The following is a 25,237-nucleotide window of genomic DNA, read 5'->3' as shown; positions in this document are numbered from 1 at the left end:
CATCTCGGCCAACTTGTCACGTGATGCGTCCACTTCCATTTGCCGCTGCGCGCTGCGTGAGCACAGTGTTGTTGTGACGTGCACCACCTTGCTCACAGTGGGCGGGGAAAAAGTCCAAGTCGAAACCTCCACCGCAAACGACCACGGACAAGATGGACCAGGTAAGTGGCCACCGCAGTGCCGCAGAGCCGCCTTCCCCCGAGCTCCGTCTGACTCATCACAGGACGCCTTCCGCTCGCTCCTCTCCAAAGGCGGCGGCTCGTCGTCGTCATCGTCTTCCTCGCGACGCCGTGTCCTCGGCGGACCAGCACCCAAGCGAGGATGGGGTCTCAAGCCCAAGGAAGGGTGAGTGTAGGCCCGGACACGACGACGATTGCTAACAGCCGCTGCAGCTACGAGTCCAAGCCCGCAGAGTCCACAGACTCCCAACCAATGTTTGCCCCACGTTCACATCACAAAAAAGTAGCCGATGACAGGTATAAAGACCGAGCGGCGCTCCGCCGCCAAGGAGGGGATTCCGAGTACAAGCATGTGAGCTGGCATTGGCAAGCGGAGGTGTGGGGCGCTCTCGGCTAACGCTGCCCAGGTAGAGGAGCTGCACGCCGAGTTTGAGCGAAGGAAAGCCGAGGCTGGCGACGATGCCGACAAGCTGGCACAGGTCGAGAAGACTCGGGCATACCTCGGTGGCGATGCCGAGCACTCGGTTTTGGTCAAGGGGCTCGACTTTGCGCTGCTGGCTCAGAGGAAGGCCGAGCTGGAGCGCGAGAAGGCGACCGAGATGGACGATGAACTGGATGAGCTGGCACACACCATCGGGGGTCAGCAGGTGCCAGGAGGCAAGGGCAAGGAGCCTGAGCCTGAGCAGAAGCTCTCAAACAAGGTAAGCACTGGTGTGTTGTCAGTGCTGACCGTGTCAGTTCAAGTCGATCGGCCAGAAGAACGCTGAGGCTGCCGCCGCCAAGATCGAGAAGAAGAAAAAGAAGAAGAAGAAGGCCGCCGCCGCCGCCGCTGCCGCAGAGCCGGCGGCAGAGGCAGCACCGACCGCTGCGGCCGCGCGTCGCTCGCCCTCGCCCGTGCCAGTCCCGAAAGCAAAGGCGCCAGCGCCCGCGCCGCCACCAGCTCCCGAGTTCGACGACGACGAGGACATCTTCGGCGACGTGGGAGCATACGACCTGGGTGCGGCGCGCGGTGGCGACGACGACGACGACGAAAGCGAGGATGAGGCGATGAGCGTCGATGGACGCGGCGAGCACGACACTGGCCGTCAGTCAAGATCACTCTCTCGCTCGCCACGCCGCGACTCACCTGGTCGAGACCGATCACGGTCGTGGTCACCAGATCGCCGTGACCACAGGCGCTCTGACGACCGTGGCCGGTCCCGTTCGCGCGACCGAGACTATCGCGATCGCTCTCGTTCCCGCGACTACGACCGCCGAGACGATCGCGACGACCGCAGGGACTATCGCGACGACCGCAGGGACTATCGCGACCGTTCGCGCTCGCGCTCTCGTGACCTTGACCGCCGCCGTGACTCTCGTGATTACCGCTCGCGCTCGCGCTCGCGCTCGCTGGGTCGCTACTCACGACATGGCGACTACGACAACCGCAACCGTGGCCAGCATGACTCAGATTATCGCAAAGATAGGCATAGCCGACCAAGCGAGCGCGACAGGCACGTCGACACGCGTCACGGTGACCGTTACGGTGACTACAGAGGCCGTCGGGAGGACTCGGGCTCGCCGCGATACGACAGGCATCGTGATCGAAGTGACAGGTACTCTGCGCAATCCTCGGTCAGGGCAGGCGCCGGTGCAAGTGGCCGCCACTCGGAACGCTCACGCTCACGCTCCCCCCGTGGGTCTGAGCGGCGGCGTGGTGGTTACTCCCCCTCTCCGCCCCGGATCTCGCGGGCACCTGCTCGCGCTCGCGCACGCTCGCGTTCGCCGACGCCACTGCTGCAGCAGCACCTGCCGTTCTCGCGCTCGCCTACGCCCGAGTCGGACGAGGACGACGGGCCCGTGACACGGTTGCAGCCTCTGGCGTCGAGTGCCATTGCTGATCTTCGTGGCTTCCTCGACGCCGACGAGGCTGGGGCCAAGGACGACGCGCGCAGGCTCAAGAAGGCGCGCTGGCGTGCCCAGCAGGGCCTGTCGGCGCAGGACGGCACCGACCCTGAGGCTCTCAAAAAGGACGTCAACGACAAGCAGAAGGCGAACCGCGACTATGTGATGGTCATGAACAAGATCAAGAAGGGCGAGGGCGCGGAGTAGCTGCGCGTTTGCCGCCTCGGCACGAGCGGCACGAGGTGGGGGGGGGGGGGGGGGGGTTGGGGCACGCGGGGCGCGGGGGACGCACGCACATGCATTCATTTGCCGTAGGCATGGGAGATAGTGAAGCGTTGCAGCCCTGAGCATCGGAACGCACTCAGGTCCAAGATGAGCAAGGCATCGGATCGCGACGCAAGCCTCGCCTCGAGCTCCGGCTACGTCTGGCCCGGGCGTGAAACGACGCTCTCGGAATCTTGGCGACGGAGGCGGGTGGGGTGGGGGGAGTGGGGCGGAAGACGGCGGGAGGGAGGCGACACTCGCACGCTGCACGCCGCACGCATAAACCAAAGTCCAGGCGGCGATCATGATAGTGGGGTTTGTGGGGAGGGTGGGGCCGGGTGCAGGTGGTCGTGGCCGGGTGGCCATGCGGCCGCCCTCGGCTGCCGGCGCACACTTCCACTTCTACTCCCACTTGCACACTTGCAGCGCGAGCGCGCGCATGCGCCTATCGCGCACGCTCTGCAGCTCGCCGACACGAGGGCGACACGTGTAGCCCCCTGCCTGTTCAGCCATGCGCCATGCCATGCGCCATGCCATGCGCGTGGCATGGCAGCTATCGCAGCGCGGCAGCATGGCAGTTCTGCCAGAACCGCGCCCGCCGCCACCACCCAAGCGACTGGGTCCCAAAATACTCCAAAATAGTTCATCCTGCAACCTCGTTCGATCCAATAACATGTGCGCGAGTGACTTTTGCGAGTTTGCGAGTTTGCTAGCGAGGGGGGGGGGAGGAGCGGGGGGGGGGGGGAGAATTTTCGTGAGTCGGGGTTGGAGGTTGGAGTTGGGAGGGGTGGGGGTTGGGAAGGGGTGGTGGGGAAGACGACCGCGAGGTAGCCAGCCCCAGCACCAGCGATGGTCGCGACGAGGCCGTCCACGTCCAAGCCAGGCTAGAGCGACGCTACGCCGCCGCGCCGACCGTCGCGCACCCCGCAGCCCAGGACCGCGCCTAGTCGAACACCCAGCCCGCCTCAAGCAGCTCCGCCTTGGCCCCGGCCAGCTTGTCGCGCGTCACCAGCACGTAGTCGGTATCCCTGCCGTCAGCGGCGCCAAACCCAAACGCACCAAGTCGAGATGGCAAAGATGGAGATCTTGGCGTCCTTGAGCACGGCCGAGAGCTGCGAGAGCACGCCGACCATGTCTGGCGTCAGCGCCGCGTTTGAGATAACTCACGGTGCTCCAAGGGCCCAGCGATGCGGAGCGCGGCCCACGGCCCGCCGCTCTGCTCGGCCTTGCCGAGCGCGGCGGTGGTCGCCGCCTGGTCCGCGACGACCGACACCTCGTCCTTGGTGGCTGTGACGCTGACGAACGCGCCCGTGCTCTCGAGGAAGGCGGAGGGCACGGGCGTGCCCCGCGGGTAGCGGTGCACGTACAGCGCGTCGGGGAGCACGCTGAGGTGCAGGGCCGGGTGCTTGAGGTCGAGCGTGTACGTGCCCTTTGGCTGTGGTTCGGACGGCATTGTGTGGGGAGGGGGAGGGGGGAGATGGGATGGAGTGTGAAGTGAGTTGAGATCGCGGCGAGCCATTTATACGCTCGGTGGGTGGGGATAGACGGGCCGAGTCCGACGTCATGTCATGTGCCGCTGGGCCCCGCACGCGCGTGGCTCTTCCGACGAGGAAGGGGGCGGCTCGCTCAGTGGCAGGCGCGGGGTCGCGCATGCGAGTGGATGATAGACCGCGCTGAGGCTGGCGAGCGACAAGCGACTGTGGCACCGTGCATGGTGCACCACGGCCGCCCAGCAGCGACGCACAGACCGACGCGTCGCGTCTTGTGGCAGAGCGGCGCGGTCGCGTCGAGGCCGTCACCGCCGGCGGTTTCCCTGGCTAAAGCGTATCCCTCAGCATCCGGGACGAGAGCATAGCATACGTTTGAGGATCTTGCAGGAGGAGAAGACGCCGAGGGCCGAACAGCCGCTCGACCTCGTCCTCGTCCTGGTCAAGCGTCGCTCGCCGACAGCGGCGCGAGCACACTCGCCGCCCCGTCCCAGGCTTCATGGCCGGCCGTTCCCCCGAGGCACCGGCGTCACCCCCCAGACGAGGTGGACGGGCGGGGTGCGGCGGCGCGGTGCGGTGTGACGCCCGCCCAGCTCCACCGCTCGGGGTGGTCGGCCAGACCCAACCACCCACCTCACCCCGCGCCGCAGACACTCATCCACCCCACGCCCGCCTTATCTCGGGCACCTTCCACCGCCTCGCCCTCCCAGCTCGTGCTCGCCGGCTACCCACCTACCCGCGACGACTCTGCGCGACGACCCCCCACAGCGCACCCCACACCCCCGCAGCTCGCTGCTCAGGACGGCTTCCTCGCCATCCTGAGACCCGCCCTGGCGACCCTCACACCGCCCCTCGCTACCCTCGACACCACCCTCGACACCCTCAGACGCGTCCCTTGGCCGCGCTGCCCCTGGCCTCGGTATCTGGACAATGTTGCGGAAACGCGCATTCCGAGCTCGACCGCGCCGCCCCCTCGGTCCGCCGCTGTGCCGTCCACCTCCACCCCCGGTATATCGGCGGGCCGATTCCTCGGCGCGGCGCGGCACCGGCGAAGCAACAAGCATGACATCTGGTATCAAAGTAGTATCAGCCGGCATGGCGGCACGGCGAAGCATTATGCCGGGCGGCGGGCGGCGGGCGGCGGCGGGGCGGCGCGCCGTGCTGTATCCCGCTGCCGAGCTTTACACGTTGTAGTACACTCTCCATTATGAAGACGGCGCATGCGCCAACTGCGACAACTCGCTAGTGGTAGCGCCTGCGACAACTCGCTAGTAGTAGCGCCTGCGGCCAGAGCCGACGGGACGCCAGTCGATGGCCTTGCCGCCCGCGCGCTGCGCCGCACGCAGGGGACGGACGAGGCCGCCGAGCTGCTGCGCGCGCGAGCCGTCCGGGTCGTTGGCCGGGTTGTAAAAGTAGTGCGGGAGGAGCGGGCGGCCGCTCGAGTCCTTGCCGTTGCGCGAGACCTTGCCGAACATGGCGTTGGACTCGAGCTCCTTGTCGGCCCACGCCGACCAGACGGCCTCGGAGCCGTGTTCGCGCAGTGATGGCTGAGACTGGGGGGTCAGCAGGGCGAGGCAGCCACGCAACTTACCTCGAGGAGCGACTTGACGAGGTCGGGAAGGGAGAGCTTGGACGAGCCGGAGAAGACGACGGTCGAGGCGAGCAGCGCAGCGAGGTCGAGGCCCTCGGGGAACGGCGGGAGCTCGAGCGGCGGCGTCGACGGGCGCGACTTTGGTGTGCCGGCCCGGGGCTGGTGCGTAGCGGCCACGAGCTCGGTCTTGACTGCGATCTGCGCCGCCGAGGGCGTGGACGGCGAGCCGCGGGGCGTGGCAGGCTTGGAGCGGGGCTGGGAGCGGGGCGAGGCCGCCGCCGAGCCGGGCCGCGACCCGGCCGTCGCGAGCGCGGGCGAGAGCAGCCCAGCGGGCACAGCCGAGAGGGGGACGCGGATCGGCGGGAGGAGGCCAAACGCGGCGTTGTCTGGCTCAGACAGCGGCGACGACGAGCGCGAGAAGAGCACTGCCGGCGGGCGGGGCGTGCCCGCGCGCTGGCGCCTCGCCTCGGCCTCGGCCTCGTCCTCGTCGCTCTCGCTGCTCTCGTCCTCGACCGGCGCGAGGGGCGGCGACGAGGGGGGTAACGAGAGCGGTGACGCCGCGCGGTCCTCCGGCTCCGGCGTGAACAGGCGTTCGCGCTCGCGCTCGTCGTCCTCAACGCGCAGGGCGACGCTCGCGCCGTAAAAGTCAATCTCGAGCTTGTCGCCAGGCGAGAAGGTCGCCACCTGGCCCGGTAGGAGGCGGCGGTGCTTCCCGACCGGGGAGGTACGCACGCGCACGCCGTTCTGCCCGAGCACGAGCAGGCGGACGACCTTGCCGCCGTCCGCGAGCTCGACGGCAGCGTGCACGCGCGACGCGTGGCGCGCCGCGCGGTCCAGCACGACGACGCGCACGTCGTTCTCCACCTCGCTCAGGTGGCCGCGCATCGCCTGCGGAATCGACGAGAGCTGCATGCTCGGGGGCGTCGCGCGCGCGTGGTGCCGCCCGAAGATGAGCGTCGTGCCGGGCTGGAGCTGCGCGTCCGTGTGCGCGTGGTGGGCCCGCACAACGCGCAGGACGTAGTGGCGCCCGTGTCTGCGCGTCGGGCTGCTCGAGGCCGCGCCGCGCCGCGGCGAGCTGCTCGCGGCCACGGTGGACGTGCTCGGCGTCGGGGGGGCCAGGCGCGCGGGCAGGGCCGGGATCTTGAACTTGATGAGCGGGGCCGCGCCGTCGCTGCTCGGCTCGGGCGCGCCAGAGGACGGCTGGGGAGTGAGGAGGGCGCGCTCGGCGCGCGGCTTCTTGGCCACGCTGACCAGCACGCCGGAGGGCGCGCGCTTGGCCTTGGCCGCGTTGTTGACCACGTTGACCTTTGCGTCGCCGAGCGGCGCGCGCGTGAAGAAGCTCATGTCGGACGCCATGGCGGGGGTGTGGTGGATGTTGTGCTGCGTTAGTGTGATTGACGTTACTGCTTGCTGGGGAGGTCAGTCGATGCTATGCCCCCCCTCCCGCGCGTCGACGCGCCCGCACGCACCACCACACCACCACTTGTCATTTACCACCGCTCCGACGACGCCTCCAAACTCAGGCGCGTCGCCCAGGCACCGAAATCAACAACGGAACCAAATAATGTGGCCTCGTTGATCCAAACGCCGCAGGTGGCACAGTGGCAGTTGGCGCGAGTGGACTTCGACTCGAGGGGCAAGGACATTTATCGCAGCAGAGATGAAGATACAATGATAGTGCACAGGCGGGTCACTCATAGCGGCCTCAGCGAGTAACCGCCTCACATGTATGCCATACGGCCCTTTAGTCCACCCACCCACACCCACCCTCCCCCACCCACCCCGCCCAAGCGCAACCGATCGGATCCACCCCTCCCCCACCCCACTCGCAATCTAACACCGGGGTGCACCCCTTGTACATGCCTGTTATCTTCTAGATATTTTATGACCTGCTGTTTTATGACCTGCTGACGTCCCTACCACTCGCTTAGGCAGTAGCCTCGGGCTGCTTGCCGGGCTGGGGCGAGGGCACGTCGGTCGACTCGCCGTCCTCAAACGAGCGCATGCCACGCAGGCCCCAGCGGCCGAGCATGGCCTTGTCCTCGTCCCATGGAGAGCAGGGGGTGGTGAGCATGTTCTCGCCCGTGAAGATGGCGTTGGCGCCGGCCATGAACGCGAGAGCCTGCTCGGCCTCGTTGAACGTGTGACGGCCGGCGGCAAGGCGGATGATGGTCTTGGGGAGGACAATACGGGCGGTGGCAATGGTGCGGAGGACAGTCTGGTGGGAAACGGGCTGCGGAGGTTAGTTTAGCTGGCTGGTGTGGGAGGCTGGCGCAAGCTTGCAGCGACGCCCCGCCCGACTCACGTCGTTGCCCTCAAGAGGGGTACCGGGGATAGGGACAAGGGTGTTGACAGGGAACGACTCGGGGTGCTCGTCCATCTGCGAGACCTCCCAGATAAGGCCGACACGGTCCTCGTCCTTCTCGCCGAGACCGAGGATACCACCAGAGCAGACTGAGATACCGGCGTCGCGGACGGCCTGGATGGTGCTCAGACGGTCGTCGTAGGTGCGGGTCGTGATGACCTCAGGGTAGAACTCGCGCGACGTGTCGAGGTTGTGGTTGTAGGCGCTCAGGCCAGCCTCCTTGAGGCGGCGGGCCTGGTCGGGGCTGAGCATACCGAGGGTGGTGCAGACTGCGGTGTGAGTCGTGACGTTGACACGCGGCTGATTTCTACCCCGGCCGCAGTGCAGGGATATGGCCCCTCGCACCCGGGTGCCCGCGTTCACTCACCTTCCATGCCCATGCCGCGGACCTCCTTGACCATGGTCAGGATCTTCTCAAAGCCGCTCTTCCTGCCGGCAAGGTCACGCCACGCGGCGCCCATGCAGAAACGCGTCGAGCCGTTCGCCTTGGCCTCGCGCGCGGCCTGGAGCACGGGCTCAATGTCGACGAGGCGCGAGGCCTTGGTCGGGGTCTTGTACGACGACGACTGGGAGCAGTACTTGCAGTCCTCGGTACATCCGCCGGCTTTGCAAGTCAGCCACGTTCCGCGCCCGGCGCTTACTCTTGATGTTCATGAGCGTGCAGAGCTGGATACGCGACGGGTCATGGTGCAGGCGGTGGACCGAGGCCTGCGGGCGGGTGTCAGCGCGTGTGGGTGGGTGTAAGCGACACGGTCCAAGCGATCGCAACCAATGCGAGGAGGCGCATTAGACCGGCGAGCGCCAGGGATGAGGTCGCGGGGGCCGGCGGCGGCGCCGGGATCACATGCCGACCCTGCCAGGCGGGCTGAGTCACCCGTCTGGCGAGGGGGCGACCAGGCTACCACCAAGGCGCTGCTCGCCGAGTCGTCGGCCAGGCTCCGATATGGCGGAGGCACGCTTGTGGTGTGGGTGTGATGGGCTGGGGCGACACGCCTGCCGCCATGTCCGTGATGAGGCACGCCAGTCACGGACTGCTTCGACGTCGTCGACGAGGAAGGCGAGGAAGGTGGGTGAAGAAGGTAGGTGCACCGGCTCTTCGCGGCACAGGTGACTCGGCGGGTGCGAGGGCCGCCAGACTCGGCTCAGCTGTAGCAAGCAGCCCGCGGACATGGGCTGTCCCCACCCCCGCGGGCCTCTGCTCGCCGCACTCGGAGATGGACTCGCACACCCACCCGCCCTGCTACGCTGCAAGACGTCGCCTGCCCACCGACCCCGCGGAACACCCGCGGAACAAGTCTGCCACCACGACTGCTCCGCCTCCCCAATCCTGACCGCTTGCTCGCTACGCTCGCTCACTCACAGCACGGTAGATGGTCTCCATGAGCGGGGCGTCAAAGATCTTCTGGACCTCATCGCGGTTCCAGTCGTTGCGGACGGCGCCCTCCGAGGCGGTGCGGGCGGGCGCGACGGGGTGGGGGTCGACGGCGACGGCGTGGCCGCGGGCGTTGCGGAGGGCGGGAGCGAGCGCCTGGGGGCGGCGCGCGAGGGCGGCGAGGGTGCGGGATGCTGCTGCCATTGTGTATGGGTGAGAGAGGTGAATGCGAGTGCAGGAGAGAATGAGGGAGAGATGCATCACGAGTCAGAGTGGCCGCTGCACTGCCGCTGCTACTGCTGGCTCTGGCTGCTGGCTGCTGACTCCAAGATCCGTTGCCGGGTACGGAGGTGGGGAAGGGAAGGGTCGTGGCTGGGTGGACGGCTCGCCGTGCCGTGGGCGGACAAACGGATGCGATTTGGCTGGTCACTTGTCGGGTGCGCGTCCGCCTAATCGAATGGCCGGGGGGGATAGTGTCACGGGGTGGGGGTCGCTGGCTGGCGGTTGGCTGGGCTGAGCCAAGCTTCAGTGGGGGAGATAACTCTGTGGGGTTTGTTACATTCCAGGCGATTAGGAACGGGAGTAATTCAAACACTCGTCATTCCAGCCAAGCCGTAAGCGACAAAATTCGGCCCAGCCAGTCAGATCAAGCACCCGTGAACTGGTGACTCGAACACTAAGCGCCAACACCACGAACGCCGGCGGGCAGGCAGGAGACAGAGAGAGTACAAAGAGCAGCTAGCTAGCAAGCGCTGCTGGCTGGCACCGGCCGACGTCGAGCGCGCCGCAATGATCCCAGTCCGCCCCGGCCGAGTTCCGCTGGCGGGTCGCTCGCTAACTGGCTACCATGGCGACTGCGAGCCGACGCTGTTCCGCTCGGCCTGAGGGAGTAGCTACCTGGCCTTTTGTCGGGCCTCACCCGACGACAGCTGCAGCTCCTCGTCCGGGCCCACGCGAGGAACGCGCGAGATGCACGCGAGCAGGATTGAAGTTAAGGAACTGCGCCGAACTGCAGGAATTGGAACACGATCGGGTCGGTCCGAGTCACCGCCAGCCTCATGGCCGTTACTTACATATCAACAAGCTGCGTGGCTGCGCGAGCTGCTTGGGACATGGGAAGTCACCTGCTCACGTGGAGAACTACTGCGCAGCGCGCTCCACAAGACGCCGCTCCGACGCTGCCTCGTAACGGGGTCCGCTCCGCCGCACTAGGATGTCTCCGGATATGCCGAGTCCGCCGGGGCAGCGGGCGACCCGTTCGCCCGAGTTATCGCCTTGTGGCCCATCGCATGACCACCAACGAACGACAACATGCATTTCTGCGGCGTACTAACTGCGACTATTGCAGCGGGCGAGTTGGCTGCGCTGCGTCGTTGACTCGCCATCTGACTCGCGTCTTCTGACCTCGCGGACTATATGAGCGCTGGCGGCCGCTCCGAGGCGCCCACACCGCCATGCCTCCCTCGAGCGCAACTACCCAAGTCGCGACGCCAGCCGACACGGCCGACGAGCCCAAGGCTGTTGGCGAGGCCGACGCCGCTGGCACACGCAGGACGACTGTCGACCTCGGGCACGGGCCAGAGGACGTCGTCCTCGTCGACTGGGCTCCCCGTGACCCCCAAGTATGCCCCCCTGTCGTCGTCGCTGACGGCAGAACCCGTTCAACTGGTCGTCCCCGCGCAAGGCAGCCACGCTCGCCGTCGCGCTCTTCATCTCCTTCCTGTCCACCGTCATGGCCTCCAGCGTCGGCATCATGGCCCACTGGGGGCCGGAGTGGTTCCGCACCTCGCACACGGGCTACATGCTGAGCATTACGACGTATCTCCTGGCGATAGCATTCACGCCGCTGGTCCTCGCGCCCACGAGCGAGATGTTTGGCCGCAACGCAATATACCAGGTCACGAGTGTCATGTGCGTCTCCCCCTCGACCTCGCTCACACGCAGCTCGGCGCTCCTCTTCATCCCTCAAGCGCTGTCCCACTCGCTCCCAGGCCTCCTCGCGGCGCGCTTCTTCCAGGGCATGGTCTGCTCAGTCGGCAACAGCATGGTCGGGGGCACCGTGGCCGACATGTACGCTGCCAAGCACCGCGGCGTGGCGATGAACATCTTCTCGCTCGCCATGTTCGCCGGGCAGGCGGGCGGCGCCATCTTCGGCTGGGTCGGCATGCGCGCCGGCATCCAGTGGTGCTACGGTATCCAGGGGCTGTGGGCCGCGCTCTCGTGCGTGCTCAACGCGCTCGTCCTGCGCGAGACGCGCGGCGACGTGCTCCTCTCCCGCAGGGCGCGCCGCCTCACAAAGCAGACGGGCGTAAAGCACCTCGCGGCCCCTGACCTCCGCCCACGCAACATGTGGTCCCTAGTCTCCCAGTCGGCCACACGCCCACTCCGTAAGTGCTGCGTGTCAGCGGCCCTGACTCCCCAGAGTACCTCTTCACCGAGCCGATCGTCGCCGCCGTCTCGCTGTGGATTGGGTTCGCGTGGGCGACCATCTGGCTCGGCACGTCGTCCACGCTCCTCGTGTTCGGGCAGTATGGCTGGGACCCAGCGTGGCAGGGCATGGCGCTGCTCATCAACCTCGTCGGCGGGGTGCTGGGCTTCGCGTCCAACTTCCACCAGGAGTGGCTGTACCAGCGTGCGCGGCGGAAGCACGGCGGGCGCGCGCCACCCGAGGCGCGGCTTTACTGGGGAGCTTATGGTGGCTTGATCTTCCCCCTCGGGATGTTCATCTTCGCGTGGACTGGCCAGCCCCAGTTCCACTGGGCCATCCCGGCCACGTTCCTCGCCCTCTCCATGTGGGGCGTGTACGCAATGTACAGCGCCGTGTTCACCTACCTCGCCGACGCGTACGAGACGTATTCGAGCTCGGCGCAGGCCGCGCAGAGCTTTGTCCGCAACATCTTCTCCGGCCTCTTCCCGCTCTTCGCGCGCACCATGTACGAGCGCATGGGGTACCCCAAGGCGTCGACCACAGTCGCCTCGATTGGAACGGTGCTCGCGGCGGCGCCGATCCTGCTCATCGTGTACGGTGCACGGCTGCGGGCCAGGAGCAAGGTAGCAAGTGCGCTGGCCAAGGATTCGGCCTAGGGCTTTGCATTGGGTACTCGCTAGCATTGTCAGTCGTAGAGGTCGGTTGCGCATCATGCATGGGGTCATCTGCTGCCACAACTTGCAACTTAACAACTTGCTCGAGCTCGTCGCCCTGTTCAGTCCCCCCCGCTATGCCCTTGGTCCGTTTAATCCGAGTCGGCATTTTGCTCCCGCCTGCTCGGCCGGCGCTGCGCGGACTGGCTTGGGTGCGGCGCGGGCGGCTCTTTCGGCAAACCAAGTCGAAAGAAAGTCGGATCAAAGTATCCACCACTTTCCACATCGACCACACCAACAAAACCACCACACCACAATGAAGCCAAGGGCAGCCAGTCTCCAAGCTCTCCGCGCTCCTCTGCAGGGCAGGCGGGCAGCCCTCCCGGCCGTGGCCCGCCCAGCCGGCAGCTTCCTTCGCCCGCTGTCCAGCACCTCGGTCCGCTTCAACGAGTCCAAGGAAAAAGCCACCGACGACGCAAAGGACAAGACGGACGACGCCGCCGGCGGCAAGAAGAAGGAGGAGAAGCGCAAGGCGAGCGCCGACGACGACGACCACGGCCCGCCCCAGTCGCCGTTCCAGGTCTTCCTCCGCGTCTTTAGGGAAGAGATCCACAAGAACCAGGGCTGGCAGAGCAACGTCAAGCAGCTCCAGGGTGACGTCGACAAGCTCGCCGACTCGGCCGCCATGAAGAAGGCGCGCGACGTGTACGAGCGGACCAGGGTGGGTGGAGCTTCGAGGGACCGGGTTCCGCGGGCTATGAGGCGACGTGCTGACCGGCGCAGATCGCAAACCTCATGAAGGAGAACCCGCGACTCGCTCAGGCCGCGGCCGACCTCAAGAAGGCCGGTATCTCGATGCAGGACGCGGTGAGCCAGGCGCTCAACGACTCGGAGGTGCTCAAGGCGCTGGCGCGGTACTCGAACTCTGTGAGCGCGTTTGCCGACCGCGCGACGGCCCCGGTGCGCGACACGGCGGCGTACAAGGCGATTGCGTCGTCGTTTGAGGAGGCGTTTGACGACGCGAGCGGTGGCGCGGCCCGCTACGGTGGCTACACCGAGAAGGAGGAGCGACGAAAGCGCCGTGAGAGGCGGCTGCTGAAGGCCGGCAAGACGACCAAGCGCGTCGCCGCGAACCCGGAGTGAGTGGCGGCGGTGCGCCGGTGACACGAACAAGAGGCAGTGCTAACCCCCGCAGCGCTGGAGAAGCCCTCGTCCTGACCTCGGAGAAGGAGCCCACGACATCGCGCCTCAACTGGCTCACGTCGCACCCCACGTACCAGCGTCTGCGGGAAAACTACTACGAGTCCGAGTCGCCCGCGGTCGAGACTCTCCGCTCGGTCACATCCACGATCGCCGGCTGGTTTGACGAGAACGAGACGGCCAAGGTCATCCGCACGATCCGCGAGATTGACCCCGACTTCAACATTGACAACTTCACCCGCGAGCTCCGCGAGTACATTGTGCCAGAGGTTGTCGACGCCTACTTGAGTGCGGACCGCGAGTCGCTCAAGCAGTGGTGCGGTGAGGCGACCTTCAACGTGCTCTGGGCGACCATGGGCCAGTACGTCAAGCAGGGCCTCGTCTCCGAGTCCAAGATTATGGACATCAAGCACGTCGACATTGTTTCTGGCAAGCTGCTTGAGAACGACGTGCCTGTGTTTGTCATCTCGTTTGCGTCGCAGGAGGTGCTCCTGTTCAAGAACGCCAAGACGGGCGAGAACGTTGTCGGCGACGAGAACGCGGTCGAGCAGTGCCGTTACGCCATGGTTCTTACGCGTGTCGAGTCGGAGATCGACAACGAGCTCACCAACGGCTGGAAGGTTGTCGAGGTGGGTACTGGCTACGGCGTGGGTGTTGTGTGCATTGCTGACAAGCCTAGATGGCCCGCCGCGGTCAGAAGAGCTTCATGTAAGCTGGGCGAGGTCGTGAGATCTTGGGGGAGGCGACGAGACGAGGAGGCTCTAGTCACCGAGGCGGCACTGCCTCGAGTAGAGATTGCATCTGCATCATGCACACTATTCCACTCTGGCCCCAGGCGCGCAACGGAGGTGCAGTGATTGCCAGTGCGCGGGACTGCTCCAATGATTCCAGTAATCACCAACTCTAACCCCCTCGATGCGTCTACTCGTCGTCTAAACCCAAATGTGCGTGATCGACTCGCTTACTGACCACAAATGGCTATAACGGTAGCGCGGCTGTACGGCAGTCGTAGGCCCAACCGACTACTTGGCACCACGGGCGATTGTGCCCAGTGTGTGGGATAATTACTCGTTTGTGTGGGAGGAGGGAGGTGAGCAGGTGATGGGCGGGCAGGCGGCTCAGGCACCAGTGCGTGCTTTCCTAAACCGTCAATGTTGAATGACGTATCCGAACTCTCATCTCACTCGTTCCGTTTCTTTCACGCACCCAGCAAGCACCCAGTCGTCGTCGACTCGACCCGCACGCAACAAACTCTGAACCCGCTGGCGGCGATAGACAAGGAGCAAGCAAGTGCACCTCCTCTCGCCATCGCTATCTCGCTCACGACCATCACTCCTCGCCATCGACACTGCCCACCCAGCCGCCACCGTCGCCACCCGCCGCTTATCGCCCCACGAGCCCGGCCCCACCGAGCTGCGCGTGACCCAGATCCGTCGCCGCCGCAGCAGCCGGGAACAACGACAACGACATTCCTCCATCCACCTGCACCACACCGCCATGGCCAGCGCACCAATGCGCATCCCGACGCCGGTGGGCTCGCGCCCGCCGTCGCGCACCCGCCCAGCGCCGCCTCCGACGCCGCTCCCGCTAGCCCACGCACCCGACCTCGACCTCAGCCACCTCTCCCTCTCACCCCCAGAGTTCGAGTACTCGTCCTCCCTGTCCCCGCCGGGCGCGGGCGTCGGCGAGAGCCCGCCGCTCGCGACCCCGCCCACGCCGGCGCTGTTCAACACCCTCGCTGCGCGCGGCAAGGCGCCCGCCGCCGTCGAGGAGGAGCCTGAGGCCGCGCACACGTTCCGCGACGGGTTCAGCAACTCGTACGGGCTTTGGGAGGCGCGCGACGAGTTTGACCTCGACCGTCTCGCAGATGACCCGACGAGCTCGGGCTCGCGCCCGCGCGCGCCACCCGCGCCGTCGCCCCCGCCCCAGCTGCCCCAGCAGACATTTGCGCCGCTCTACTCGCCCACCTCTGCGCCTGGGGGCGACGACGGCGGTCTGGTGTCGCCCGCGGCTTCGACGACCTCGGCGACGTCGAGCTCTACGTCCAGGTCGATCGGGGCCGCGGTGAGGCGCCGCCTCGACTCGTCCAAGCGCCTCTGGCGCCGGGGTGGGGACGAGGAAGGGGGCGCCGCGCCGCCCGCGTCCCTCGCGCTCGGCGACGCTGATCCCTCCCCCATGTCGAGGCTCCGCACGACGCTCCGCCCGCGCCTGCGCACAAACTCGAGCTCGATGGCAGAGAGCTCGTCGACTTCGTCCTTCTTCTCTTCGTTTGCCATCTCGCCTGCTGCGTCGACGTCGAGCGCCGCGTCGAGCCCGGTCCTCCGCTCGTTCCCGCCACCGCCGGACGACGGCAACATGGAGCAGCAGCCCCCGCTTCGCTCTAGCAAGCTGTTTACCCGGCCCCGCCAGCAGGGGCTGCGCCGGCGGAGCACGCTCGGCCTCGCGGGGCTGAGCCTCACCCAGGTAGAGCCGGCTGCGCCCCTCCAGCCCCGCCCGTTCTCCGTTGTCGTGTCGTCTGCTGGCGTGCGCGCGAGCGCACCCGAGGCGACGACGGCAGTTGGCACCGACGAACTCGTGTGGGGCACGCTGTCGTACCGCGCTGTGCCCGAGCCTCCCAAGGTCGACCTGTTCTCCACCATGCTCCCGCGCGAACTCAAGGTCGCCGTGTTCAAAGCTCTTCTCGCCGGTTGGACGGCCAGTGGCACGGGCGGCCGGCTTGAAGGGGAAAACGGGGGGCGGAAGGAGCTGATCCGACTCAGTCGGGTGAGTGGGTGGCACTTGGCGTGCCCATCGCAGACGTGACGGACGCTCGTATCTTCTAACACACCCAGGTATCCAAAGAATGGCGCTCGCTCGCCTACGACGGCCAGCTGTGGGCAAACTTTGATCTAACCGCCTTCTCTGGCAAGCTCCACCCGTCGACGATGCGGCAGATCCTGCGCCACTCACGCCCATTCGTCCGCACGCTAACCTGCCAAGGCATGGAGACGCTCCCTGGCAGCTCGCTCACCGGGCGTGATCTGCTCGACCTGTGGAGCACCGACAGCTACCCTGTTCCGCGTCTCAGCCCTACCTTCTCATCGCTCACGACCCTCGACGTCCGCGGCGCCCACGGTATCACCACGCCGGATCTCATCGCCATCGTGCAGATCTCGCCGGCGCTCAAGAAGCTCAACCTCAAGGGCTCGGCCTTGCACCTGAGTCTCGTCCTCTCCGCCGTCGCCGACAATGTCGACGGGCTCGAAGAGCTCGATGTGTCGCGCTGCTGGTCGCTCGAGTTCCTCGACATCGAGGCGTTTGTCACGAGGCTGAACGCGCAGCAGCGCGCGGCGCTCAAGTCGCTGCGCCTCGCCGGCCTGCCTGCAGCGACGACCAACCACCTGCTCCAAAAGCTCGCGGCCCTGCCCAACCTCCACACGCTCGACCTCCTTGGCTGTCGCTGGCTGGCCCACGACGACATGCAGGAGTACATCGAGGCGCTGGGCGGGCGCCCGAGCCCTCTCCGCCACCTGGTGATTTCCAGCTGCACCAACCTCACCACCGAGGCCATCGAGCTGCTCGTCGGCCACGTCCCCGAGATGCGCATGTTCGAGGCCGCCAACCTCGAGGCCGTCTTCTACATTGACCCGCCGCCGACACTCGCGCGCCTCGTCCGCTCCATGCCCAAGATTGAGCGCCTCGACCTCGAAGGCACGGGCAGATATGGCGGCGTGTGCGATCGGATGCTGTATGAGCTGATTCCCGGCGCGTGCCCCGGCTCGGCGCTCGAAGTGAGCCAGCTGGTCGAGCTGCGCATCGGGTCGGCAAAGCACGTCACGACGCAGGCGCTGGCGACGCTCGTCGCAAACCTCCCACGCCTCTCGCGCCTGGAAGCCGACGGCACCGAGGCGGACAACGCGCTCGTGCGCGCGTTTCTCGCCAAGCACGGGCGCGATCCCGACGCAGCGCTCTGCCTCGTCGACTGCCACCGTCTCACGCCGGAAATCTACCCCGAGATCCAGTACAAGACGCGCGCGCGCGCCGGGTGGGACAACTACCAGGCCGTGCCGTTCACCTACTCGCGGGCCGAGGCGGCCGCGTTGCCCGTCATCAAGACGTTCTGGGCGTGGCGCAAGGTCGCTGCGCCCAAGCCGTGGCGCGACGCGCGCGAGCATGCCGAGGACAAGCGCCGCGGGTCGGGCGAGCTGACTGGCCGCCGCGGGTCGACGCCGACGCGCCTGTGGTGGCGCGACGTCGACGAGATTGAGCGCGGGGCGTGCCTTGTGCAGTAGTGTGCTGTACCCTCCCCTCCCTCCCCACTCTGTTGTGCCATACCATCTATATGTATCGTTGTATCCCATACTCATGCAGCCCGACCGTCCTACTACAACATGGCTCTAGATTTACTTGTTGTGCTTTCCAAACAAGTGGAAGTGGTGCTTGTGCTTGTCTTCCTGCGCGGGCGCGGGCGCGGATCCACCGGCCGCAGCCTCGCGCGAGGCGGCAATCTCAGCAACAACCTTTGCGTCCTTGGGGTCGTTTACCTCGATCCAAGCCTGCACCTGCTTGAGGCGGCCCTGGAGGAGGGCGCGCAGCGTCGCAATGCCCTTGAGCACGCCCTGGTCGGCGCCCTCGCCCTTGACCATCCACGTGTGGGCAAAGTCGATGAGCTTTACGCTGAGCGCGGGCGCCTTCTTTGCGGCGCGTGCGTCCGCCTTGGCAGAGTACGGCTCGGCATCGTCGCCGCTGGCGTACTCGTCCGAGTCGTCGCTGTTGACGCTCTCGTTGTCGAGGTAGCCGACGTCGTCGTCGTCGTCGCTCTCGTCGCGCGCGAGCCCCTTTGCGGCGCGCGAGACGCGCTTGGCCTCGTACCGGTCCAGCGCGGGGCCGAGGCGCGCCGGGTCGCCCTCGTACACGATGAGCACCGACATGCCGACGGCGCGTAGCTCGACGCGCGAGAGCGCCGCCTCGATCCGGCCCACCTCCTCGTCAATGTACGAGAGGAGGCGCGCCGTCTGCGCCGGGGGCAGCGCGTGCGCAGTGTACGGCTCGCGCACCTCGACGACGCCGGCCGCGGCAATGTGCGGCACCTCGTCAGACGGCAGCGGGAAGTAGCGCACCATGCCGTCCGGGAGCGCGTCGGCAGTCAGGTTGTACCCGTACTCGCGGGGCGTCTGGATGAAGGCCTGCGACGGCTCGTGCCAGGTCTAGGCGGGGTCAGTAGAGCGTGCAGTCGCCGCGTCGACATACCTGAGAGCCAGTCCAGCGCAGGCCCGTGGCGCCCGATGTCGTCTCCTCGGCCTTCTTGGCCATGCGCGCGGCCTTCTCCTCGGTCGCGTCGGGCCCGTGCAGCGCGGTCCCGAGCTTGGCGTCGAGGATGCACGGGCGCGAGAAGGGGTACGCGAGGTTCTCGAGTACGACGTTCTGGGCGGGCGTCAGCGGTGCGGATGCGATGCAGGGGTGCGGGGGCGGGGCGAGGGGCTGCGGCAGGAAGGTGCCCAGGTAGTGGCAGCGGCGCCGGTCCCGACGTGCGTGCGCACTGAAGCTCGGTATCGAGCAAGGTGCGTACCGCACCGAGGGGCCGATCACCTCGTCGACATGTGGCCGCGGCTCCCTCCGCCGCAGTGCTCAATGGCCTGCACTCCCTCGATGCGCCGCTCGCTCCCGCTCGGAGATGGACGCCCCCGCTGCGCGAACATGCGCCGCCCGCCCGCCTACCAACGCTTGTTCGCTCGCTGCGCTCGCTCACTCTCGCGACTCACCTCGGGCACATCCTCGGCCCCCTCAACCTCGCGCACCTTGCCGCTCGTATCAAGCTTGCCCGAGAGCTGGAGCGTGCCGTAGAACTTGGGGAGGAACTGCTCGAGGTCCGAGATGGGCTCCTTGCGCGGCGCGCCCGCGACGAGGTGGTAGAATGCGACTTCGCGCGGGGATCCGGGCTGCGTGGGGGAGTGGTTAGTCGCGCGTCGCGGCATGGGCGGGTGACACCCCCACCAGACCCACCTTGATGACCAGGCTGCCGCTCTCGTCGCTCATGACGTTCTGGTGCCCGGCGACCTGGTACTGCAGCGGCGCGGCCGCCTGCGGGTTGGTCCTTTGGATGACCTGCTCGAGCTGGAGGTCGGGGTTGACGCGTGCCGCGGGCGCCGAGGGCGGCGCCGGCTGGTCGGTCGGGTCGATGTCGAGCAGCGGCGCGGGCGCGCCGTCGTCGTTTGCGCCAGAGGTCGGGTTGGGCATTGTGAGCAGGAGGGGTTGGGCAAGTGGGCGGAGTGGATGTTGATGCGGGTGGCTTGGGAGGCGCTTTGCAATGCTGATGCCCGAGAGAGAGAGACAAGAGACGGTGCAAGTTGCTGTGGGAATCCAAGCGAGCCAAGCTGATGCTGTTGCTGATGCCGTTGCGTTGCCGCGTCGAGGATGGGATGGCCGAGAGGGGTAACCGCTGGTTGCTGGTGTCGGTCGTCGTCGTCGTCGTCGTCGCGCCGGCGGCGGCGGCGTCCAGTTGTTGCTGTCTTATGCGCGACGCGGCAACGTGACCCTGGTTTGATGTTTACAGGGTCATCGCCGCGGGAGTTGCGCCGGGCCGTGGGCTGGGGGGGAAGGGCGGCGGCGGCTGCGAGGTGACGCTGATAGAGCTCCCTCTTGGCAGCAACAAGGTGATGCGGTCGTGGTCGTGCTCGACGCGTCTTTGCCGCTACGACGGCCGTCGCCATCGCCGACGCCGATGCCGATACACTGCTCGCCGGCGCTACTACGTGCTACTGTCCCGCCGTGCCGAAAATAAGCATTGCTCGGTCGACAAAAGGCGCTTGGAGCAGCACTGCATCAAACAACCCCTCCCTTAAACTCATTTTCGCCGTCAGCTCGCTCGGATCGTCACACGACTGCCAACTCTGGCACAACATCACAAAGCACACTCCACTACTCGACATTGCCCACTCACTCACCCGCGCCGCGACTCTCCCGCCCTAGCCCCCAACCCGCCCGCCACCACGTCGTCGTCAGCAAAGACCACGCTCCCGCCGCTCCCTGGCGCCGAGCTACCGCAGCAGCGAGAGCAGCCCGACAGATCCTACAGAATGACGACGGGGCGCCCGTGGCGCTGGCGCGTGTTCTGGAGCTACCTCCCGGACTGGGTGCTGACGATTGCGCTGTGGGTGAGTATGTGGTGGTGGGGAGGGATGGTGGCGGTGGGGCCGGCGGTGGAGCTGGCGGCGGTCGCGAGACCATGGCCTGTCCTCGCTAGCTAGTCACGGCATGTGGCGCAGCTCACACCCCCAGGGCGCATTCTACGGCGTCGACAAAATCGACGGCTACCGCCGCCTGTTCGACGTGACCGACACGAGCCTGGCGCACCCCTACGCGCGCAAGGAGCGCGTGCCCGTGTGGATGCTGGCCGTGGTGTGCGGGCTCGTGCCGGGCATCATTATTCTGCTCGTTGCGTGAGTTGCCTCGCCGGCACAACTGACGCAGCCAGCGCAGTGCGCCGCTCGTTCTGGGACGCGCATAACGGCATCCTCGGGTTCATCCTGTCGCTCGGGCTCGTCGTGACCTTTACCGACATTATCAAGGTGGGCCGAGGGCCGGACGGCACTGACGCGCCCCCAGATCACAGTCGGCCGCCCCCGCCCCGACTTGTTCGACCGCTGCCAGCTGCCCCCCGGGCTGACGGCCAACCCGACGCACGGGCTCACGAGCTGGACAGTGTGCACGCGCACCGACAAGCTCCAGGAGGGCTTCCGCTCCTTCCCGTCGGGCCACTCGAGCTTTGCCTGGTGCGGCATGTGGTACTTGACGCTGTACTCTGCCGCGAGTGAGTAGCGCCGGGTGGGGCGCAGCTGACGGCCCAGAGCTCAGGACGTACAACAACAAGGGGTACACGTTCAAGTCGTGGCTGCTGCTCGCGCCCATCTCGTGCTCGTCGCTCATTGCAGTCTCGCGCACCATGGACTACCGCCACCACCCGACCGACGTGATCGCCGGCGCAATCATCGGCGTCCTCGGCGCATGGTGGGGATACAGGCAGTACTACCCCGCCCTCGTGACCCCCAAGTCGTTCAAGCCCTTCAGACCGCGCGTCCCCCGCGACGACGCGCTCCCGCTCCACAACCTCGGCCCCGCGACCCCCGGCACCGGCGAGCCCGACGGCTACGGCGAGACCGTCCCCCTCAGCCACCCCTCGTCGCCCCATATCCGCGACGCGAGCGTCTAGTGGTGCGCATGGTGGCAGCAGAGCATCAGCATACACCCATCACCAGGGGCGGCGCGGCCCCACCCCACTTCCAAGTGTAATACATGTCGCACATATACATACCACTTGCAATGATCATCCTTCCGATAATAGCACGCCGCAACTGTCCGTCTGACATTGCAATGCGGTACTCTAGCTGGTATACAGAGCTTGCCTAGTGTCCGTCCGAGAATTAGAGAGAGTGTTGGGTAAGGGCGACTATGCGCCAGTGCACACGGCCGTGGGGATGGGAATGCCCGTCCATGTGCTGGCGCCAGCGGTGCCAGCAGCGGCGTAGTACTCGTCGGGGTACGGGCAGCCGGCGACCGTGACGTACGCGCCGACCGTGTCCTGCGGGTACGCCCAGCCGTTGCCGATGGTCGCCTTGGCCGCGTGTGTGGGGGTAGGGAGCGTGATGGGCTTGCCGGTTTGCGTGAGCGTCGGCAGCATTGCGATCTGGTTGGTGTTCATCGACAGCGATTGCGACGGCTGGCCGATACCGCCGAGGGCAGTGGGCGGCCAGTGGCCAAAGACGGACAGCTGGGGCGCGAAGATGGTCGGCGTAGCGGGGCCCTTGCCAACAGCAGAGGCAGGGTACGTGCCGCCAAACTGGGAGCAGCCCTCGCAGTAGCCGTGGGCCTGGCAGAAGCCGCCAGCGCCGCGCGGGTCCTCGGGGATCCAGCCCTCCTTGAGGCCGAGCTTGTAGTGCCAGAACGGAGACGACGGGTAGCCGAGCTCGGTCGAGTTTCCGATTTTCCATGTCCAGAAGAACCAGTTCTGCAGCGAGTCCATGGAAGCCATGGCCAGGTTCTTGAGCTCGTCCTTGAACGTCTGGTTGTAGTTCATCCACTGGTCGTACGGGGCGCAGCTGCTCGGGTAGATGGGCGGCGAGTTGACGCCGAGGAGCCACTTGCCACAATCGTTCCATGCGATCGACCACTCGCCGCCGAGAACGATACCCCACTCGGTCTGAGTGTCGTTGGTTCCGCCGCCCCAGGCGCACGCCTTCTGGGCCTGTAATGTCAGTCGAGCTCTGCGGCCTGCCACTCACGTTGACAGACATGGTGTCGGTGAAGGGCGGGTCGAAGGCGAGGTACGGGTGCTGGTCCATGGCGAGGCGGTCGGCACCGTTGAGGAAAGCGGGCCACTGCTTGATGCCCATAAAGCCGTCGTGCACCGCGAGGATCGGGCCCTTGCCCTCACCGACGCCGGTCATGTTGCGGATCATCGAGTAGGCGTGGTAGTAGAACGTGCCCATGGCGTCCTGTCCGACGGTAGTCGACAGAATCTCGTTGACAAGACCAAACACAGGGACAACCTCCTTGATGCCCGGCTGCGAAATGTACTGGACCATGGAGCGCATGTACTCGAGCGAGCGCTGGGCGTTGGCAATACCCATGACGCCGTGCATCCAGTTGATGGGGCCGACCTTGCCCGAGTGGTTCCAGCCGTTCTGCGAGCCTGTGGCTATCAGCGACGCTCCCACGCCAGGCCACACAACCCACCAGGCAGAGCGTGGAAGTCCATGACAATGCGGAGGCCGTACTTCCTCGCCCAGTCAATCGCCTTGAGGAAGTAGGTCCACGACACGCCCTTGAGGAACGGCTCGCCGAACTCGGTGTCGACGGCCCAGAAGCCGATGGGGATACGGACCCAGTTGAGGCCCGCGCCCGCAATCTCGGCAAAGTCCTGCTCGGTGATGAACGTGGCGTAGTGCTGCTCCATCTCGACGGCGAGGTTGTCGCCCATACTGTGCGTCAGCTCTGCGCCATGACTCTGGCACGTACGCTTGAGCCAGGGTGTACTCGTCAAACGCGTTGGGCGTCACATTCTGGTACTTCTCATACAGGGCAGGAACGATGAACGCTGGGGTCAGCACTGTCCGAGCACTCGCACTCACGCTCAGTCACGAGCCAGCCGCCGAGGTTGACACCGCGGATGTGGTCCTGGCCCCACTTCCACTCCTCGAGCAGAGACGGCGTGAACGACTGGGCCTGGCCCGAGACCTAGGCTGTCAGCTACGCCACCACCGCCACACGCACCGAGTAGGGGTTGTCCGGGTCCTGAGCCCACTTGCCACCAAACTTGTTCACATAGGTGAAGTTGACGCCGCGGTCCGACGTGACGAACGAGCCGTCCAAACCAGACGCAGCAGAGGGCGAGACCTGGTTGGGCACGCCGGGGATGTTGTCCGAGCCGCTGGCTGCGGGGCCGGGCGCGCCGCCACCGTTGTTGTTGCCCGAGCTGCTGCCACCGCTGCTGCTCTTCTTGTTCCGTGTCAGGCCGACACCGAGGCCGACGCCGAGGCCGATGGCGAGAACAGCGAGCAGGCCGAGGAGGATCCAGAGCCACTTGCGCTTGCTCTTGCGCGGCTCGTCGTACCTCTCGTTCCTGAGCCCCGAGGCCGGCGAGCCGCCGTTACCGCCCGACGCGGCGAACAGGTTGCGGTCCGAGTCGTAGCTTGGGTACTCGTTGGGGTAGCGCTCGCGCAGGGCGCCCTCGCGCGGGAGGCCTTGCTCCCCGTGGTCCTTCTCCATGAGGCCCGGGTTGGAGTGGTTTGGTGTAGCGAATGGGTTGTTGTCGCGGTTGTAGGTGCCGTCTGCGAGGTATGCGTGCGTGGGAGACGGGCCGAGCTCGTACTTTGAGTATTAGTGTGTGCCGATGATGTAGAGTAGAGAATTGAGAAGAGAATGGGAGATGGGAACGAGGGAGGGTGGCCAAGAATAAGTAGTAGTAGCTGTGTCGAGCGGGCAACGGTGAGGCAGCCAGCCGGCCAAGCAACTCGTCCAGGGATCAATGTGGGGTCACCAGATGGACTAGTGTGCAAACCGTGTTTGGCTCGTTGCGCAGTTTACGTAGACATTCTGGATAGCCTGTTTGTGCCTCCAGCCAGCAGCCAGCAGCCAGCCAGCACGAATGCTTGCTGCGAGGCACAAGAGCACACCTGCAGCACGCACATCACACCCAGGGTACGGTCCCTTTCACAATCGCCCGCTCGCTGATCTCATCTCTCTCGCCCTCAACCCCACTCACCTCTTCATGTCCGTGCGGCGCGTGCAGGCTGTCGGCACCATACGGTGACGAGATTGACATGAGCGGCGCCGAGACGGGCGGGGGCGTGCGCGGCGAGCGCGGCATGGTCTTGGCTTTGCTGCGGGGTGGGGGGATGGGTGTGGAGCGTGCCGGGGGTGCCGGGCGATGCGATCGATTGGGTCCCACGGTCAAGTCTCGGCGTGCGATACGATCCAGGAGTGCGTAAGAGGCCGTGCGTGCGATGCGTCCGATGTAGCCGGTCGTCCGTGTGTCTGGCCGCAAGCTACTACTGTTGATGCACAAGAGAGTGAGTGAAACACGACGCGATGTTGACGGCTGTCTCGCAAGAATGAATGCATGCGACGGAGAGGGCATCGCTAGTGCGTGGGGCATTCAGAGCGGGCAAGAGACGCGCCTCGGGCCGTCAAGGAGGGCTCGACGCCAACCAGCGTCGAGGACGCAAACCGCTGACATTTCGAGGTCCTCGTGTCGGTGCTGGTCCTCTGCCTCGGCCAGTTGATGCCCTGCTGCGACGGCGCCAGCCATGGCGTTCGAGCCGGCGTGGCGCCGGTGTT

At 66.4% G+C, this 25,237-nt stretch overlaps 10 protein-coding genes across 10 annotated transcripts; 5 read left to right on the top strand and 5 right to left on the bottom strand.

The window, feature by feature from the left end:
• Nucleotides 1–152: 152 nt before the first annotated feature.
• Q8F55_001874 (uncharacterized protein) lies at nt 153–2,270 on the top strand (the record flags this gene model as incomplete). Its single annotated transcript, XM_069350489.1, has 5 exons — nt 153–161; nt 224–345; nt 393–531; nt 587–880; nt 918–2,270. 5 exons carry the CDS (start codon nt 153–155, stop codon nt 2,268–2,270), a joined length of 1,917 nt encoding a protein of 638 aa, XP_069210875.1.
• A 1,000-nt stretch (nt 2,271–3,270) lies between these two features.
• On the bottom strand, nt 3,271–3,780 carry Q8F55_001873 (uncharacterized protein; the record flags this gene model as incomplete). Its single annotated transcript, XM_069350488.1, has 3 exons — nt 3,271–3,355; nt 3,387–3,462; nt 3,495–3,780. The coding sequence occupies 3 exons, from the start codon at nt 3,778–3,780 to the stop codon at nt 3,271–3,273; spliced, it is 447 nt and encodes a 148-aa protein (XP_069210874.1).
• A 1,302-nt stretch (nt 3,781–5,082) lies between these two features.
• On the bottom strand, nt 5,083–6,761 carry Q8F55_001872 (uncharacterized protein; the record flags this gene model as incomplete). Its single annotated transcript, XM_069350487.1, has 2 exons — nt 5,083–5,367; nt 5,406–6,761. The coding sequence occupies 2 exons, from the start codon at nt 6,759–6,761 to the stop codon at nt 5,083–5,085; spliced, it is 1,641 nt and encodes a 546-aa protein (XP_069210873.1).
• A 571-nt stretch (nt 6,762–7,332) lies between these two features.
• On the bottom strand, nt 7,333–9,346 carry BIO2 (biotin synthase; the record flags this gene model as incomplete). Its single annotated transcript, XM_069350486.1, has 5 exons — nt 7,333–7,638; nt 7,711–8,039; nt 8,138–8,374; nt 8,412–8,478; nt 9,131–9,346. The coding sequence occupies 5 exons, from the start codon at nt 9,344–9,346 to the stop codon at nt 7,333–7,335; spliced, it is 1,155 nt and encodes a 384-aa protein (XP_069210872.1).
• A 1,250-nt stretch (nt 9,347–10,596) lies between these two features.
• Nucleotides 10,597–12,226, top strand: Q8F55_001870 (uncharacterized protein; the record flags this gene model as incomplete). Its single annotated transcript, XM_069350485.1, has 4 exons — nt 10,597–10,764; nt 10,797–11,053; nt 11,087–11,529; nt 11,565–12,226. 4 exons carry the CDS (start codon nt 10,597–10,599, stop codon nt 12,224–12,226), a joined length of 1,530 nt encoding a protein of 509 aa, XP_069210871.1.
• A 313-nt stretch (nt 12,227–12,539) lies between these two features.
• On the top strand, nt 12,540–14,135 carry TIM44 (protein translocase subunit; the record flags this gene model as incomplete). The annotated part of the gene is made up of 4 exons (XM_069350484.1): nt 12,540–12,944; nt 13,007–13,362; nt 13,419–14,052; nt 14,103–14,135. The coding sequence occupies 4 exons, from the start codon at nt 12,540–12,542 to the stop codon at nt 14,133–14,135; spliced, it is 1,428 nt and encodes a 475-aa protein (XP_069210870.1).
• A 785-nt stretch (nt 14,136–14,920) lies between these two features.
• On the top strand, nt 14,921–17,694 carry Q8F55_001868 (uncharacterized protein; the record flags this gene model as incomplete). The annotated part of the gene is made up of 2 exons (XM_069350483.1): nt 14,921–16,186; nt 16,255–17,694. 2 exons carry the CDS (start codon nt 14,921–14,923, stop codon nt 17,692–17,694), a joined length of 2,706 nt encoding a protein of 901 aa, XP_069210869.1.
• Nucleotides 17,695–17,805: 111 nt separating this feature from the next.
• Nucleotides 17,806–19,639, bottom strand: Q8F55_001867 (uncharacterized protein; the record flags this gene model as incomplete). The annotated part of the gene is made up of 4 exons (XM_069350482.1): nt 17,806–18,609; nt 18,653–18,826; nt 19,165–19,341; nt 19,406–19,639. 4 exons carry the CDS (start codon nt 19,637–19,639, stop codon nt 17,806–17,808), a joined length of 1,389 nt encoding a protein of 462 aa, XP_069210868.1.
• An 839-nt stretch (nt 19,640–20,478) lies between these two features.
• Q8F55_001866 (uncharacterized protein) lies at nt 20,479–21,611 on the top strand (the record flags this gene model as incomplete). Its single annotated transcript, XM_069350481.1, has 5 exons — nt 20,479–20,556; nt 20,681–20,841; nt 20,877–20,970; nt 21,008–21,212; nt 21,250–21,611. 5 exons carry the CDS (start codon nt 20,479–20,481, stop codon nt 21,609–21,611), a joined length of 900 nt encoding a protein of 299 aa, XP_069210867.1.
• Nucleotides 21,612–21,848: 237 nt separating this feature from the next.
• Q8F55_001865 (uncharacterized protein) lies at nt 21,849–24,767 on the bottom strand (the record flags this gene model as incomplete). The annotated part of the gene is made up of 7 exons (XM_069350480.1): nt 21,849–22,643; nt 22,681–23,090; nt 23,135–23,379; nt 23,417–23,495; nt 23,530–23,635; nt 23,672–24,268; nt 24,663–24,767. 7 exons carry the CDS (start codon nt 24,765–24,767, stop codon nt 21,849–21,851), a joined length of 2,337 nt encoding a protein of 778 aa, XP_069210866.1.
• Nucleotides 24,768–25,237: the final 470 nt, after the last annotated feature.

The sequence above is a fragment of the Vanrija albida genome, assembly GCF_041260175.1.
Source record: "Vanrija albida strain AlHP1 chromosome Unknown contig_2, whole genome shotgun sequence".
In the NCBI taxonomy this organism is placed as follows: domain Eukaryota; kingdom Fungi; phylum Basidiomycota; class Tremellomycetes; order Trichosporonales; family Trichosporonaceae; genus Vanrija; species Vanrija albida.
Note: the sequence above shows the minus strand (reverse complement) of the source record. Positions and strands in the feature narration are given on the sequence as shown.